Source organism: Malurus melanocephalus, unplaced genomic scaffold (genome assembly GCF_030028575.1).
Source record: "Malurus melanocephalus ecotype Western Australia unplaced genomic scaffold, MMel_1.1 scaffold_17, whole genome shotgun sequence".
NCBI lineage: Eukaryota > Metazoa > Chordata > Aves > Passeriformes > Maluridae > Malurus > Malurus melanocephalus.
Window position 1 is genome coordinate 1,647,163 of NW_026623249.1, and position 14,481 is coordinate 1,661,643.

The 14,481-nt window shown below is 43.4% G+C and overlaps 1 protein-coding gene across 11 annotated transcripts in view; it reads right to left on the bottom strand.

Annotated features, from left to right (window-relative positions):
- Positions 1 to 14,481, bottom strand: part of RBFOX2 (RNA binding fox-1 homolog 2) — a 170,059-nt gene that overhangs the window by 123,512 nt on the left and 32,066 nt on the right. For 10 of the 11 annotated variants that reach the window (XM_057387361.1, XM_057387311.1, XM_057387353.1 and 7 more), the window contains exon 2: positions 9,509 to 9,559. The exons of the other annotated variant lie outside the window; for it this stretch is intronic. In XM_057387361.1, coding sequence (XP_057243344.1) covers positions 9,509 to 9,559 — 51 coding nt within the window. The remainder of the gene's footprint in view (positions 1 to 9,508; positions 9,560 to 14,481) is intronic. 11 annotated transcript variants of the gene reach the window in all.

Here is a 14,481-nt window from a genome sequence, read left to right on the forward strand (position 1 = left end):
AACAAAAAACCCCAACACCTAGAGAAAGGCCCAAGACAAGAACAGTCATATGACTGTGGAATTATGTCAATGGTAACAACTGGCTTTTCACTGACACAAAATAACCCAAATACAGGGCAGGGGAGACCAGGTCCTCCATGCTCAGAGACACACAGAGCATGTTTGAACAAACATCCATCAGGAATTACCTGACTTATGATTAAAAACTCCTGGAAGCTGGAACTCTGATCCCCTAAATTACCCTTCACTACTTCACTGTGTTGAATCAGAAAATGTTGATTTACCCCATAACATCCAATTTATACTTTTCTTGATACCATTTAAGCTGTCTTCAATAGGCACAGTAAATAATCAATCCCCATCCTCCATACTTTCCATGCTTTCTTTTTCAAAAGAAGGAAGAAGCTTAGTATTTTCCTATGTCGGCTCTCTGAGCCTCCTTTTCTTGTTCTTCCTTGGACTTTTTCCAGATTTCACCTGTATACTTCCTGAAGTGCCTAAAAGTAGGTACAGTGCTCCACTTCCTGTACTAAGCTGTAAAGAATAACTGTCTCCTGCAGTTACATGACACATCTGGAAATGCATTCCACGTTTTCTAGATCACAAAAATCAGCACCACATACTCRGTCTGTTATCTCCTATTACCCCAGACCTTTCCTTGAATATTACTGCTTAGCCAGTTAGTCTCCCTTTTATATGGCATACACAGTTCCTTTTGCTAGTACAGCTTGGTTTTGTTTAATTTCACATTGTTGGATTTCAGGGCATTTCTGCAWTTTACTGTGATCTTTTCAACTTCTAATCCTACCTTTCAAAGGTAGCCASTCCTGTACATGCATATGTTCAGTCACTGTTTTATTACCCTCAATTCTGACGAGCACTMGAGAACAGCAGAGCAGCCAAGCCAGACCACGTTAAGACTCCAGATCAGACACACATACACAGAAAAGCAGGATATAATTGCTCCACATAYGGCTCTCCAATGAGGCGTTCAGCCCCTTCTTAATTTCACCTTTCAATTGTCTAGTAAAGGTCATGTGGGACTATGTCCGAAGCTAGTAGCTTTCTCTGTCTGCCAGGTCTGCTGCCATGTCAAATGAAAAAACTAAATTGATCTGACACGATTAGCCCTGAAAAAATTAGCAATGTATGTCTGCTGTTGGCTTAATTTCCTTTAATAAAGGATCTGACCATAAGCATCTGATCTTTTTCAGCATCTTTCCACATTCTGTAACTACACTGACCAGTTGAATTTCTTAGGATTTCTAGACTCCTTTAAAAAAAAATATGCGAGAAAAATATTTATTCATGTACAGTCCCTTTGTTCACTTGAAAGCTGTGAGATCTCAAAATGTGCATAATGCACCCTGGAGAAAACCCACCATAGCAGCACAGGCTCTGTGTGCCCAAAGGAGGAGACCACCTCTCGCAGTGCCCTCTGAGCTGCAGCAGTGCTGTGCTGCATGTGCTGCACGCCTGCCTCTGCATGAAACCAGCTCGGGCCAGGAGCCTGCTCAAGCCAGGAAAGCCTAGAGATTGCCTGCTTAGGCTCCCCTCTAAAAGCAAGTCTATTATGTGTGCTCCTCCTCCACAACGTCCCTGCTGGATGTTTGCTCCCTCTTCTCACAAGATCAAAGACTTTTATGGAAACCTTTTCCACCGCGACTCCTCAGCGAACCAAATGTCAGCACAGGTCGCGTGAAGGGGCCGTCCTCTCCCCATCCCTCTAAACACAACTTCCCTCGGCCAGAAGAGCCGTTCCAGACACACCCATGAGAAGTCACCCCCAATCGCTAGCRGGACACCAGGGGCCTCTCGCTCCGTGCCGCTGGAGCCCCGGCCGTGCCGCGGGCTGTGCTGCGCGGGGCGGCGGGCCCGGGCCGCGGTGGGGACGGGGCGGGGAGCACTGGCCGTGCCCCGGCTGCCCTCTCCCGGCAGCGCAGCGCCAGCGCCGCCCCGCCACAGGGCCCCGCGGGGTACCCCCGGCCCGTCAGCTCCCCCCGCGCCCCTCCGGCCTCTCCCGCTGGCACGGCAGGCACACAGGACAGAGCCGGGGCTCCCAAGAGCCCGCGCTGTCCCTTAGCAATGCGCTGTGGCACTTATGGGTACCTAGAAATGACAGCTGTGCAGGTATTATTTAAGGGGTAAAAAACAAAACAAAACAAAGAAAAAATATAGAAAACACACAAAAGCTGTTTAAGTTTTCTCCTCTGATTTCGTTTGGTTTGGTTTCGCGGGATTTTTCTTCCAGTTTAGAAGAATACCCTCACCCATGCAGTGGCAGTGCAGCTGTGCAAGCCTAGAACACCACATCCCCATCACCTGAGAGCTTTGAAACCACCTCAGTTTCAAGTTAGTGATGCACAGAACTTTTCCCCCATAAAACACACCTAAAGCAGGGACTTGTTCCCACAGGATGCTGTGGATGCCAAAGGTTTAGACAGGCTCAGAAACCATTTAGAGAAATTCAATAAAGAAAAAAATCTATCACAGGTGACTTTAAAAAAAAAGAATAAAAATCTATAGGCAGGAAATCCCAAAGCCACAGGATTGCTTCAAGAGCACAGCCAAGGGGAAGTATCATCGAATCTTGGGGCTGCTCTTTCTGCTTTAAGTACTTGCTATAAGACACTGTCAAAGCCAGAACACTGGAAGGCAGAGACCTTCTGTCTGACCCGGAATAGCTGCTTTCATGCCCTCAATAGGATATCAGAGCTATCAACAGGCTGTTTTCTCTGCACCATTTGGTTTTAGTCCTACAACTAATCCTTTTGCAGACACTTGTAACACACATGCCACACTCTAGCATAATCATTCAGAACAGAAAACCCAAACAAGATGCTGTCCCTCTTGCCAAAGGAACTGAGGTATTTGGGAGTCTCCAAGATAGACATGGGGTAGYACTCATATGGTCATCACAGGAGAAAAAGTGGTCTCCTGGTACTCTCCCAAGGAGTGACTCATACTTCTCTTTAACCTTAAGCAGAGATGAGAAATAGCTTGAATCAGAGGACTCAAACAAGAAAGGAATTTGTATTACATCATCCAAGCCCATTTCCTGCCAACGCCTTACAACCCCAGAGCTTTGGCTAGACTATTCATCAGCAAGATATTTGTTACTTCCCTTGAGAAGCTGTTTATAGGCCTTAAGGAGCTTACTGTCAGGAAGTCTTCCCATGTATCTGAATAAGGTGCTCTCCATAACTACTTCTTCTCTTACAACGTTTTTTCCATGTTGTTACTTATTATCTCTTGTTATTGATTATGAGAAAGGCATGCACTGGCATGGAGTTCACTGGGTATGTTTATGGAAGGTATTCAGGGCTCCATGGATTCAGGGCTCCAAGGATTCCATGCCTTGTATGCAGAGATCAGAAAGGAGGCAGACATGAGGGAAAAGGGGAATAAATATACAGCCAGAGTGATCTATTTGCATGACTCATGTCAACTGCAAGACATTGTGCTTCCTGTATTAAGAGTTTTCATGCTAGGAAATCAGCAAAACAAAGGAAAGATCTGAGGGAATGTGGCCTAAATAAGCAGAGACTCTGTTCAGGGTGAAATTTCAGAAGAGAGGTTTACAACAAGCTAAGATAATTGGTCATGTATGTTTTACAGTTTTTTCTAATCCCACTTATTGTATCTTTCCTKCAGCTTCTTAGGGATATAGTCTGGGCTTCAGAAACAAGGAACCACTTCTTCATGCTTCAAGTGACCTACCAAGTGCCTAACCAAGATAGTCCTGGATTCAGGGGAGATGCATCACTAGATTAGTTCTCAGTAGATCTTACTTCTCCTCTTCCAACTCATCCTTAATTGTTTAAACTTCAAATCTGTAATCAACTMCTCCTTCCGTTTTTAGCTAAACATTCTGCTCTGTTTTCCTTCTGAGACATCACAATTCACATTGTTTTAACTTAACTCTTTCCACACTCTCACCACATTCTTCACCTTCTGAATGTATTGAGAGTTTTAAGTAGTGTGGGATGCAATCTGGTAAAGGACTTCTCAAGTTCCTCCCCTCCTGCAGTGATACATGGCTTTCCATTAGCACATCTGAACTGTCCCACACTTCACAGCTTAGGGAAGCAGTAACCTCCTCAGCAGCTCTCCCACTACACAGTCTTGAACCCCCTTTGTGTGCAGCTGCGTCACAGATGCTTCCCACCTCCTGAATATACTGGACATTTTTGTTCAGACCATATTCTCTGAAATGAAGCTTGTTATTTTCTATGGGATACTGCAGTTAGGTCAGTAATGGAATATCCCTTCAGTCCTGTCTAGTACAGTGTGGAAATATTTCATTGCTTTCCTGAAGAGAGGCTGTAGGAGCCAGAATATAGCAGATTTGGCAGACTTATCCTAGTCCACCTGATTTTAAACATAAGGAAAGTGTTAAGAGCAGTTTTCCCTCATTAATTTTTTCCCCCAAATTGTATGGGTTGATTGCTTTCAAGCCAAGAGGGACTTCTCAAAAGCACCAGGAACACCAAGCCTGTCATCTCCATTTTATATGTAGGATCTCAGAGGCTTCCTGATCTTTCTCCTGGCTATTTACTCATGGAATAAAGTGTTAAAATTTTATTTAAGCCTCTCTAGAACCTCTCTCTGTCACTCAGTTAAAGAATTTGTATTAAATACATTTCTCAAATGAAGAAACAAGCAACAAACAACCCAAAAACCCACAAACCACCCTCCTTTCTAGCCCCTGAATAACCTAACACTTCCAATGCCACCACCTCACTGGTTACGGAGCCACATAACATAAACACTGAAGGGATTATTTTCATGGTCAGTTACAAGGAGGAAAATAAATTCAAAATAAAAACTTTTCAGGAACACTACTTAGATTTGAACTCTTGAGACAGGGAGTCTTTGTTACAAAACTTACAAAGTAGGACACTGGGGAGACTGTGGTTGGTGCTATCATGGYATAAAAACAAGTGACCAAATCATTTTCCTCCAGGATGACATTTTTTRTTTGCTTCATGACAGGAGCATCTCAAGTCTGTTGGCACTAAATTCAGAGAWTTTTTACGTGGCTACCTGGGCCACTTAGCTGCTAATCAAGTTGTGGCAATATCCCCAAATTCACACTTCATCCACATAATGGAGAAGGGGAAGATATGTGAAGGAGTCTCAGACCACACAGATGAGAGAGGACAGGTTTCCCCCTTTGAACTCTGTGCCAAGATCCCTGCTGCTTGCTGCCAAGAGACCACCAACGGCAGCAGCAGTGCCTCTGTGCAGCCAGGTCCAACAGGAAGCCTGGTGACCTGCGGTCCTGCCTCCCCATGGGAGTTCACACACACCCTTCACATGCCAGGATGAAGAGCTTCCTTGCTGAGCTCCCACATCAGGAGGGACTGGGCAAAGAAAACAAACAGGGGAGAAAAAGAGCAACAGAGAGGCTTCCCGTTCTCAGAGACTGCCACCACTGCTGTTCAGTTCCCCCTCACCAGCTTGTGGCCACCGGGAAAGCTGCGCACACATCCATCTGCAGCCTGCGATGCCCCGACAGATATTCCAAAGCAGTGAGTAAAGACCCAGGGGAAGAGGGTGACAGTTGGAGAGGATTTAACAGCATTTCATCTTAAGCTTGAACTCAAAACTGAGAGGACACGGATACAACCCTTCCTAGCAGTTGCCATAGGCACACATTACTTTGGGCTGCAGCCTCATCTACATACAGGAGAACATCGGGTCAAATCTGGTGAGTGCTCAGATGAAAAACCAGCCACCGAAATTAAGCTGTTGAAGGAAGTGCCACTTGTGATAGGTGACGATGTTTCCACCACATTAGCACCAAGCCAATGGCCCAGTTTGATTTAAGAATTATACTTACAGAAGTACAAGCTTTTAAAAGAGGCTTCAAACCAATATCCTAACCTATTGTGATAGCTGAGGATCACTTTCCATAACAGAAGAGATATAACAGCTGTAATAACCTGACCCAGTTCTGGTGTCTGCAATTACCTCCTGCTTCCATAAACTCTCTCTCCTCCTCTTTTCCCTTCAGTGGCAGCTAAACAAGGTGTTCCTGCTCATTTTGCTTCCTGTTGGGGAACAAAATTACTCTGTGCAGCTGCCAAATTCTGCCACAGAAGTGCCAGTATTCGGCACTCTAACAAATCTCAGATATTATGCCTAATAGATTTGGACATGAAAAGCACTAGAGCAATATGATATAGGCCTTGACTATATAAAAAAATGAGCTGGCACAGTCAGCATGGAATACCCTACCAAAAGCAGAATATGTATTCCTGATGAGTTTGTATGTAAAAGCTGTATCAGTATAGCTGTACCAGTCATTTTCYGTGTTGAGACCAACTCAAAATACCTAAGAACTTTTGTCACAGCTTGGGAAATGAAGCAAGGAAGTCTTGGTTCACTGCACGTTAGGCAGGCGCTTGCATTACAACAAGAAGAAATACCATTTTGTTGGTATTTGACCTAACAGAGGGATAAAGAACTGAATAGACCCCAGGGAATAAGCTCTCCTCACCAAAAGACTTGGTTCTCATCTCAGTTAGCAATGTGACACTGCATTACACTAATGTTCCCTCATTTTCCCTTTACCATCGGCTTGGTCCCTGCCATCAGCCTAGCTCTAGGAAAAGGAAGGGCATCCTGCCATTCCTGAATGTGTATTAGACAGCCACAGAGCAAATCCTGAATCTTGACAACAGTCCCAGACAGCTCTTCAACTCCTTACACAACTGTAATATAAATACAGTAGTGCAACACTTCGGCAACAGAAAGCCTCTTTTAGGCAAACTTACACAATAGTGATTTAGCACAGATGCTCTCCAGGCCCTATCACCACAAAAARTCCAGAAAGCCAACGCTCTGGCAGGGCAGGTGAGGAACAAGGGGGCTGCACAACCACCCAGAGATTTGCGTTATCATAAAGCAATCACACAATATACGAATTCTGAGAGAAAGAGCCTCAACACGAACCCCATCTCATTTGTTTCAGTACTGCTGCCCATGCACGATGACAACAGAATGCCTAAATACTTGGGAAAAGATGCAAAATAAACTCCATTCTGGAGACCTAAACACTTCCAAATGGCTGAAGTGTGAACTCAAACCCATCACACATTTCCACTGGCAGGAAGAAAAACTCCAATAATCTGGAACATCTGGGTATGATTTAACCACTAGAGGGTGTAAAAACAGCACWGTGAAAGGTTTGCAGCCAGCAATTAACGGCATTAAGAACTTGAAGGAACGAAAAGGACATTCAAACAAGCGAGGGGGGGGAGCAGGATGCTACATAAAGTGAAAGAAAGTGCAAGTCCTATCCACAGAATTTGACTACTGTGTTCACAGGATGAAAAGCCCTAAAAATAAGCTCTCCTTTGCTACTTCTCCTTAAGAAAACATTGTGGGGAAAAAACACAGTACAAATACTTAGGGATAAAGAACTGCAGTGGGGAAGAACACGATATAGTGACTTACCCTCACCAGCTCAAATCCAGCTCCTAATTTGAGAAAATCCAACACAAATGCTCCTGTATCTCATAATTACTTTGTTACAAGGTGAGGACCCCTACACATATWCCCACACTTCCTCCTTTCCCAGTGTGAAAAGGCAGGTGATGGATCAACCACTGATGATTCTCCCACACCCGCCCCAGCCTGTGGCAACAGAAGACTTCTTTTTCTGCTGCTATCGAGTTAGAGGCTCACAATCAGATTAGCTAAAAGCCTTGAAACCTCATTAGTGAAAACCAGATCTGAATTTAAGCTGCTTCAGGGACACAAGCAAGACAGAAGGACAAACACTTACCACAGATCAAAACGTTGTAGAGAGCAGGAAGAAACAAAACAAAACAAAACCAAAAAAAAAAAAACAGCCCAAAAATATTTTTACAAGTATTTGCTAAATTAAAACACACAAGTTAAACTGCAGCTGTTTGTCCTCCAAGAAAATTCCATAAAGCTATCTGCCATCTGAAATACATACGCACACTTGCTTTCATTACTCCCTGTGCTCACCCATATGGAGCTCTCAAGAGCTGCTCAGGCTGTAATTCTCATTTCACATCCTGGCTGTTGTACAGCTTCCCATGCCCATCTATGCTGATCTGTCAACCTGCCAGCAATAGCAGTTCTGGACTTTCAAATCAGTAGTTTTTATGGGATGAGAAGGAGGAAACCTGCAAAGTGGGACATAATGGTATGCATGTATAAAACACCCTAAAACACCCCTAAATGGGTAAGTAAAGGGAAGCACCAAAATAGGGTGGAGAAGGTGCCACCACAACAGGAAAGCCAAAAGCAGATATGAACCACTTTTAGGATGTGGGACTGGCTCTGCTTCTCAACCTAGCTTACCTCAATGAGTCTGGATAGAATAGGAACACAACTCTCACAGCATCCCAGTGTGCAGCATTCATTTGTGCTAGTTAGCAGTTTAATATATCCCAGAAGACATTCTGAATAATTTCATCCTATATGGAAACTCGTACACACATACCAAGCGCCAAAGATTTGAGCTCTTGAGTTGCTGAGGCTGAACTATGCTGCACTTCCTTCATAAAAACATCTCCCATTAAACTCTTATTACATATACCCATATCTCATCAAGAGATGATGAAAATCACTTTCTTTATATAGCAGTACCTGAGAGTATTAAAGAATTTGATTTTGGTTTTGTTATTTGCTCATTACTGAAATGTGCTGCATTACTGATTTTCCGTGCATAATAATTTCCTGCTACACTGGTTCATACCCTGCTTTGCAGCAGCACTGCAGAACATTGAAAAGAACTTTGTTCTAAGAAGGGAGATCTTATGTGTAACAGTTGTATCTTACAACCATTAAATTTCATTTGTTCCAAAGCATCTCCTCCTTCTATTGCACAAATTCATCAACTGGGATTTCTCTGTCTTCTCTCAGGAGGCAAGAGAATGCTTAAAGATGCAGGGCACTGAACAGTGTAATTTTTGCTGCTGTAGAAGGAGAGCATCCTCAGTAAGAGCAAGGGGCAGGGGCCCTGCAGGACTTAAAAGGAAGGCAAGACAAGTTTATAGACACTAGAAACAAGCTAACAGGACGTGTCATTCCCTACTCCACCAGCAAGCAGACTCTCACAAAAAACTCAGTGTTGTTTTCCTTCCCAGATGCCAGAATTACAGCAGTAAGTATAAAACAGGGCCAAGCATACACTGGCACTGAACATCTACATTCATTAACCCTGAGAAGATATAGTGGCAGCTCAGGACAGGGATTCTAAGCTGTGAAATTTTTAAGAATAAAGTATTTCCTGAGCTGTTGGCAACGCAGATGATATTTAACCCCTTACCAGGCACCTTGTCACATACTGCTAGAAGCCATAAAAACCATTCAAGTCATCACATATGTCTCCACRAACATTCTACAATAGAACAAAACTATTCTACTCCATAGCATGACAGCCAGCAAGCTGGCTGACAGACAAAACATCCCTGAGTGTACAGAGATGCATGGACACATACATTTACTGCAATCAGACACTTACTTGATTGTCTCTTGCTGGATATCCATGATAACCTGAAGTCAGAGGCTCGTTCTGCAAGACAAGAAAACAAAAAGTTGAATGTAGGGGTTACAAGGAATAGAAAGCAAGGAAATATAGGTCTGTCTTAACTCAGCCAAAGACAAGAACCTGCATGAAAGAATGAGCTGAAGAACTTTGCCAACTTCCTTTTTTCCATGTAAACCAACATGTCTAAAATTTATTTTCAACTGTATATGCCAAATTGTGTAAAAGAAAAAAAAAATCAAAGCCATAAAATAAGTATAAACTGATCCTACTTTACCCTCTGTAATATCAGTTGTGTATCATTTTGGTCATTGTATATCAAAATTTTTTTGAGAAAATCATTTACCATCATGAAAACTGAACAAAACAGAACATAAAATTACAGAAGCTATCACCTCGCCCAGTCTTGAAGAAAGGTCTCCCTAAACAACACCAGCTGTAATTTCCTTTTTTCCTTTTCAAAACTATATTCATAGATTAACACGAACTTTAAAAGCAGTCAGTGAAACTGCTAACACCCCAGTTAAGCCTGTACAATACCTCAACACTCTCAACAGGAAATCAATCCTCCAGGCTTTTTTTCTTCAGCCCAGAAGGGACTCTGAGCCTACACATTTTGTGATATTGGCAGCTCCATCATCCTGCTCTGCGGGAATATGAACCTCCAACACTTCTGGAATTTTCTCCATGAAATTTCCAGACCCATCTCTATTTTAGCAGTGCAGTGCGGATTAAGATAACACAATACGTCCTAAAGGTTTATTTCTGTTTCTTAATTTATTTTCAGTTCCTCTCCCTCTTTGGAATGGAGAAAGGCACTCACATGCCTCAGGCATGCACATTTCTCTCTGGGTGGAAGATAAACTAAACTAGACAAAGTTTATATCAATTCTACTCTGGTACCCCTGTGCATTCATAAGCAACTCCCAGCAGAATGCTAGGAGGAGGAGGAGGAATGGAAACAGCTGCCCTCCACAATCACTATAAGTCTATCTCCTGCTCTGACTTGTAAGGTGGAACTCTTTAAGTCAGCCCTTTACTTTCTCCAGCAGCTCTTGGTGAAGGAGAGGAGGGAGAGAGAGGCCCAAGGCAAAGACCCTGACAACATACAGCAAAAAACAATCTCAAATTGTCAAAAGCAAGTACATTATGGGTATGAAGCCAGCTGAGATGTATGAGTGCTATCAGGAAAGAATTTTTGTTGAGATTTTTTAGGTTTTGTGCTGGGACATTTGAGTGAAAGGCCAGCTCCTACCAGAGAGAGGTCTACTACCATACACAGGGCATGTGGCCACTGGGACTATTTCACAGTTTATGCAAAATGCTTGAACATAATTTCTGCTGAAAAGCAAGGTGCTAATAATTTAATGCAAGGACTAGACATGCTATTTAAAGTTTTGTCTTGGTTTCAAAGATAGGTGYTTGCCAATAAAGGCAGGGACCCCCCTTGGAGTGATGGATATGACCTMCCTTCCCTCCGAATTATTACAGCTTTGAAAAATCAYGGCCTTTCAGGCAAGAATACTGGTAAAAGGGAATAACAGTTTTTACTAATATGTATAACAAGGTGAAACAAGTAACAACAATGATGGCAACAACCAGCCCAGTCACAAACCCAATGACAGCCTCACACAGAGAYACACCCTCCCCTTTGGTGCAGTTACGGTCCCAGTCGGCAGGGGCGCTGTTGGCTCCCGGCCAGGCAGGGTGGGTGCGATGATTCCCCGGAGGCTGCAGGGGGCGCTGTGGCGCGGGTCCCAGCTGGTTCAGATCTCCCAGAAGCCAATGGTGGACACAAACCGGCAGAGGTGGATGGAGAAAAAGTTATTCTGCAAACTCACAGCGGAAACGCCGATTTCAGTGCTCCTCTGGACAGCAAGAAACCCCAGAACAGCCAGATGAGCAAAGAGATGAGCAGAATCCCGCAGCTGCAGATGGAATGCAGCAGAACTCGACCACCACAGCTGGAATCTCAGGGGTCCCAGGCAAGGCACAGGGGCAGAAGATCAAGTGCAGCAAACAGGAACCAACGAGCGGAGATGCTGGGCTCTGCAGAAAAGAGCAGTCAAGCTCTCCCCTCRCAGGTAGCAGGCCGACCTCCTTCTCKGAGCCAAGCAGGGCAGGAAGTGAAGTTACACCCCCCATCACCCCCCACACACASCCACTCCCAGTGCTTAGCAAGAACGTTTGGGTGGGGCATAGGTCTTAGTGTCTTTACCACTCGCCCGACCATCAAAAGGATGACACGGCAATCAGTGTATCCCAGCAACAAAATGGGAAAGAAAAATTCCCAAGAAAGGAAACAAAAAGAGAAACCTTAACCCACAACAAGTTTGTATCCATCCTCCCTCTTTTCCTCTTTACCTCAAGCCTGCCCCGGGGATTCTCTGTGGAAAACTGCCAGTAAACATTCAGCCTCCCCTCACGCTCTCATGCTACAGGAGCATGCACAGTATGAAAGCTTCAAGGACAACAAAACTTTTGGCAGCCAATTTTTGGGGATTAACAGTAATTAATTAGGCTGGCCACTGTGTGAGTACATTCTTCTCAAATACTAACAGCCAGAAAGCAGGTTAAGCACAAAACTCCACCAATGATTCGGAAACAGAAGGAAAGATACAGAAGTTGGACGAAGCAAGCRGAGACTATCAACCACAGCACCACTCAAAACTCCTGGGTTTTAACGATGAACTTGAGTAAGAACAAACAATACCATGATGAAAACAAAGTTAGTCCTTTTCTCCCCCAAAGTAAGTACACCTTATAAGCACTGTGATTGTTTCTCCCAAAACTAGTTTACCAACTTATGTCTAAGTATCATAAACATTCTGTATCAGCAGAGATGGTCTTCTCCTGAAAGACTATTCCRAGCACACTTTTATACACACACCTGTGTAAGGTCAGTATCTCAGACAAGGTGTTGTGCACGTCTCTCTCAACACCCTGAAAAACAGAAATATYGCCACATGGAGAATAAGGAATTAATGGAGCAGTTGCTCTTACACATACTGAAGATAAGGGCAGTGAACACAAGCTGAAAATTATAATGAAGAAAGGAAAAATAAATGGTTATTTTCAGGATTATGTTCTTCACGTAAGGGACTAATAAGAGGAACTGTCACCACAAGGCTGCAGTAGAAGAGACACAACTGAATTTTCTGAGATTTCCTGAAATCAAAGGACCTGGATGCCAAGAAATCACATATAGAAACAGAATAGTTTYGTAAGTAGTACAGAAGTGTACAAGTAGCACAAAAGTGTGAGGAAAAAGACAATTACAGAGATCTGAGGGCAGTCCACAATACATAAGAAGCCAAAAAGAAACAAGAAAAATCAAATGGAGGGGAAATACCACACATCCTACAATCTCCTCTTTGTTTTCTGGAAGAAAAACCTCACAAAATGCAGACTAAAAATGTTTGAGGGATAATGTTGCATCAGGAGGTAAAAGAAGAGGTGAAAGAGGGTCACATTAGCCAGAGTTTGAAGGTAGCAGAGGTTAGAAAGAGGGYAGCAGCTGGAGCATTAAGGTCACAAAAAGGCCAAAGATACCTCTTTGCCTTTCATACAGCAATGCTACCACCAAGTATTGGACTCTTTGCAAAATCCCTGCTGTGCGTATCATTGCTCTAATTGAACTTAACTCTCCAAGAGAAGGCAGGAAGCGCCTAGGGAAACCGTCTCCTGCCAATAATCTCCAGCGCTGCCAATTTTACAGGTCACTAATGGTGAATCTAGGGCCTGCTGCATGATTATTCCATACGGAGTTTGCTTTTGTTGAAAACTAAACAGAGCAAGAAGTGAAAGCGTAAAACTCCTGCAACTGGAACAGCACAGTCCAGCAACATCCAGAGAAACCCTGCTAGTAGGCGATCTAAGGCAGCAGAGACTGGGGATACAGCTCAATCTCCTCTGACTGCACATGAACAAAATTGGTCTCACAAAATGGAAGTGAAAAAGAGAGAGGGAAGGTTTGACACAGATAAATACCCTGCACAAACACAGAGGGACTCTGCCTTCTGGCAGCAGCCTGATGGGAGAGGGAATCCCCAGATAACTCCACCTCTCTTGCACAGCTTCCTCCTGCCAATTACATTCTCTTTTGATGCCAACATGCAACCAGACATTCATAAAGAAATTGAGTTAGGTAGCACTAGCCTGCAAAATCAAATCAAACTGCCACTGGGATGTTTCATTACTTCRTTTACCACTGAAAGGCATTTCTCATATACATGCAATTTGCTTTAGAGCAGAGAGGATAAAACTAGAACCTAATACCATAAATCAGCTTTCTGCAACACATATTGGGATTTTATTCAAACCATGTTGATGATCTCACACAAGGGCTTCCACACTTCCATAGGAAGTGTGACCATTGTGGCTGTACCCCAGCGATAGCCTCTGTGCAGATCAACTAGATTTGACAGGTTAAAAGTCACAACTCAGTCAAATCCACTAAGCCTTTATCACCATTTTATTTCAAAATTTTTCCCATTCTTTCATTTCCCAGCCTTGCTAACACAAGACCTTTTCCACCAGCACTTGAAATAGTGAGCCACAAACTGCAAGTCACAGGTATTGCCTCAGGTCAGAAGATACACTCAGCACAGTCATTTACAGATGACTGAAGCTMAACGTAAGTGCTCCTGCACTAGCAAAATAGCCAGGCCTTGGGATTGCTGACGTTTTTGACATCTCTCAACTTGATAAATTCTAAGAGTTGCTGAATTAGACACATCTTGAAAACATAAGGAACTGTCAATAAACCAGGATGCCACTAAGAAGTGATCAGCTCTGCAGATGGCACTAACTTATGAAAGACCTCAAAGGACCGGAGTAAAGTCCCTCCTCTAGGAAAAATGTCACAGCTCTAATACATAAACAGAAGGTCTGAAAGTCATTTTACCCTTTTCTTAAAATTATAACTAAATTTTAGCTTTAAAAGGAAA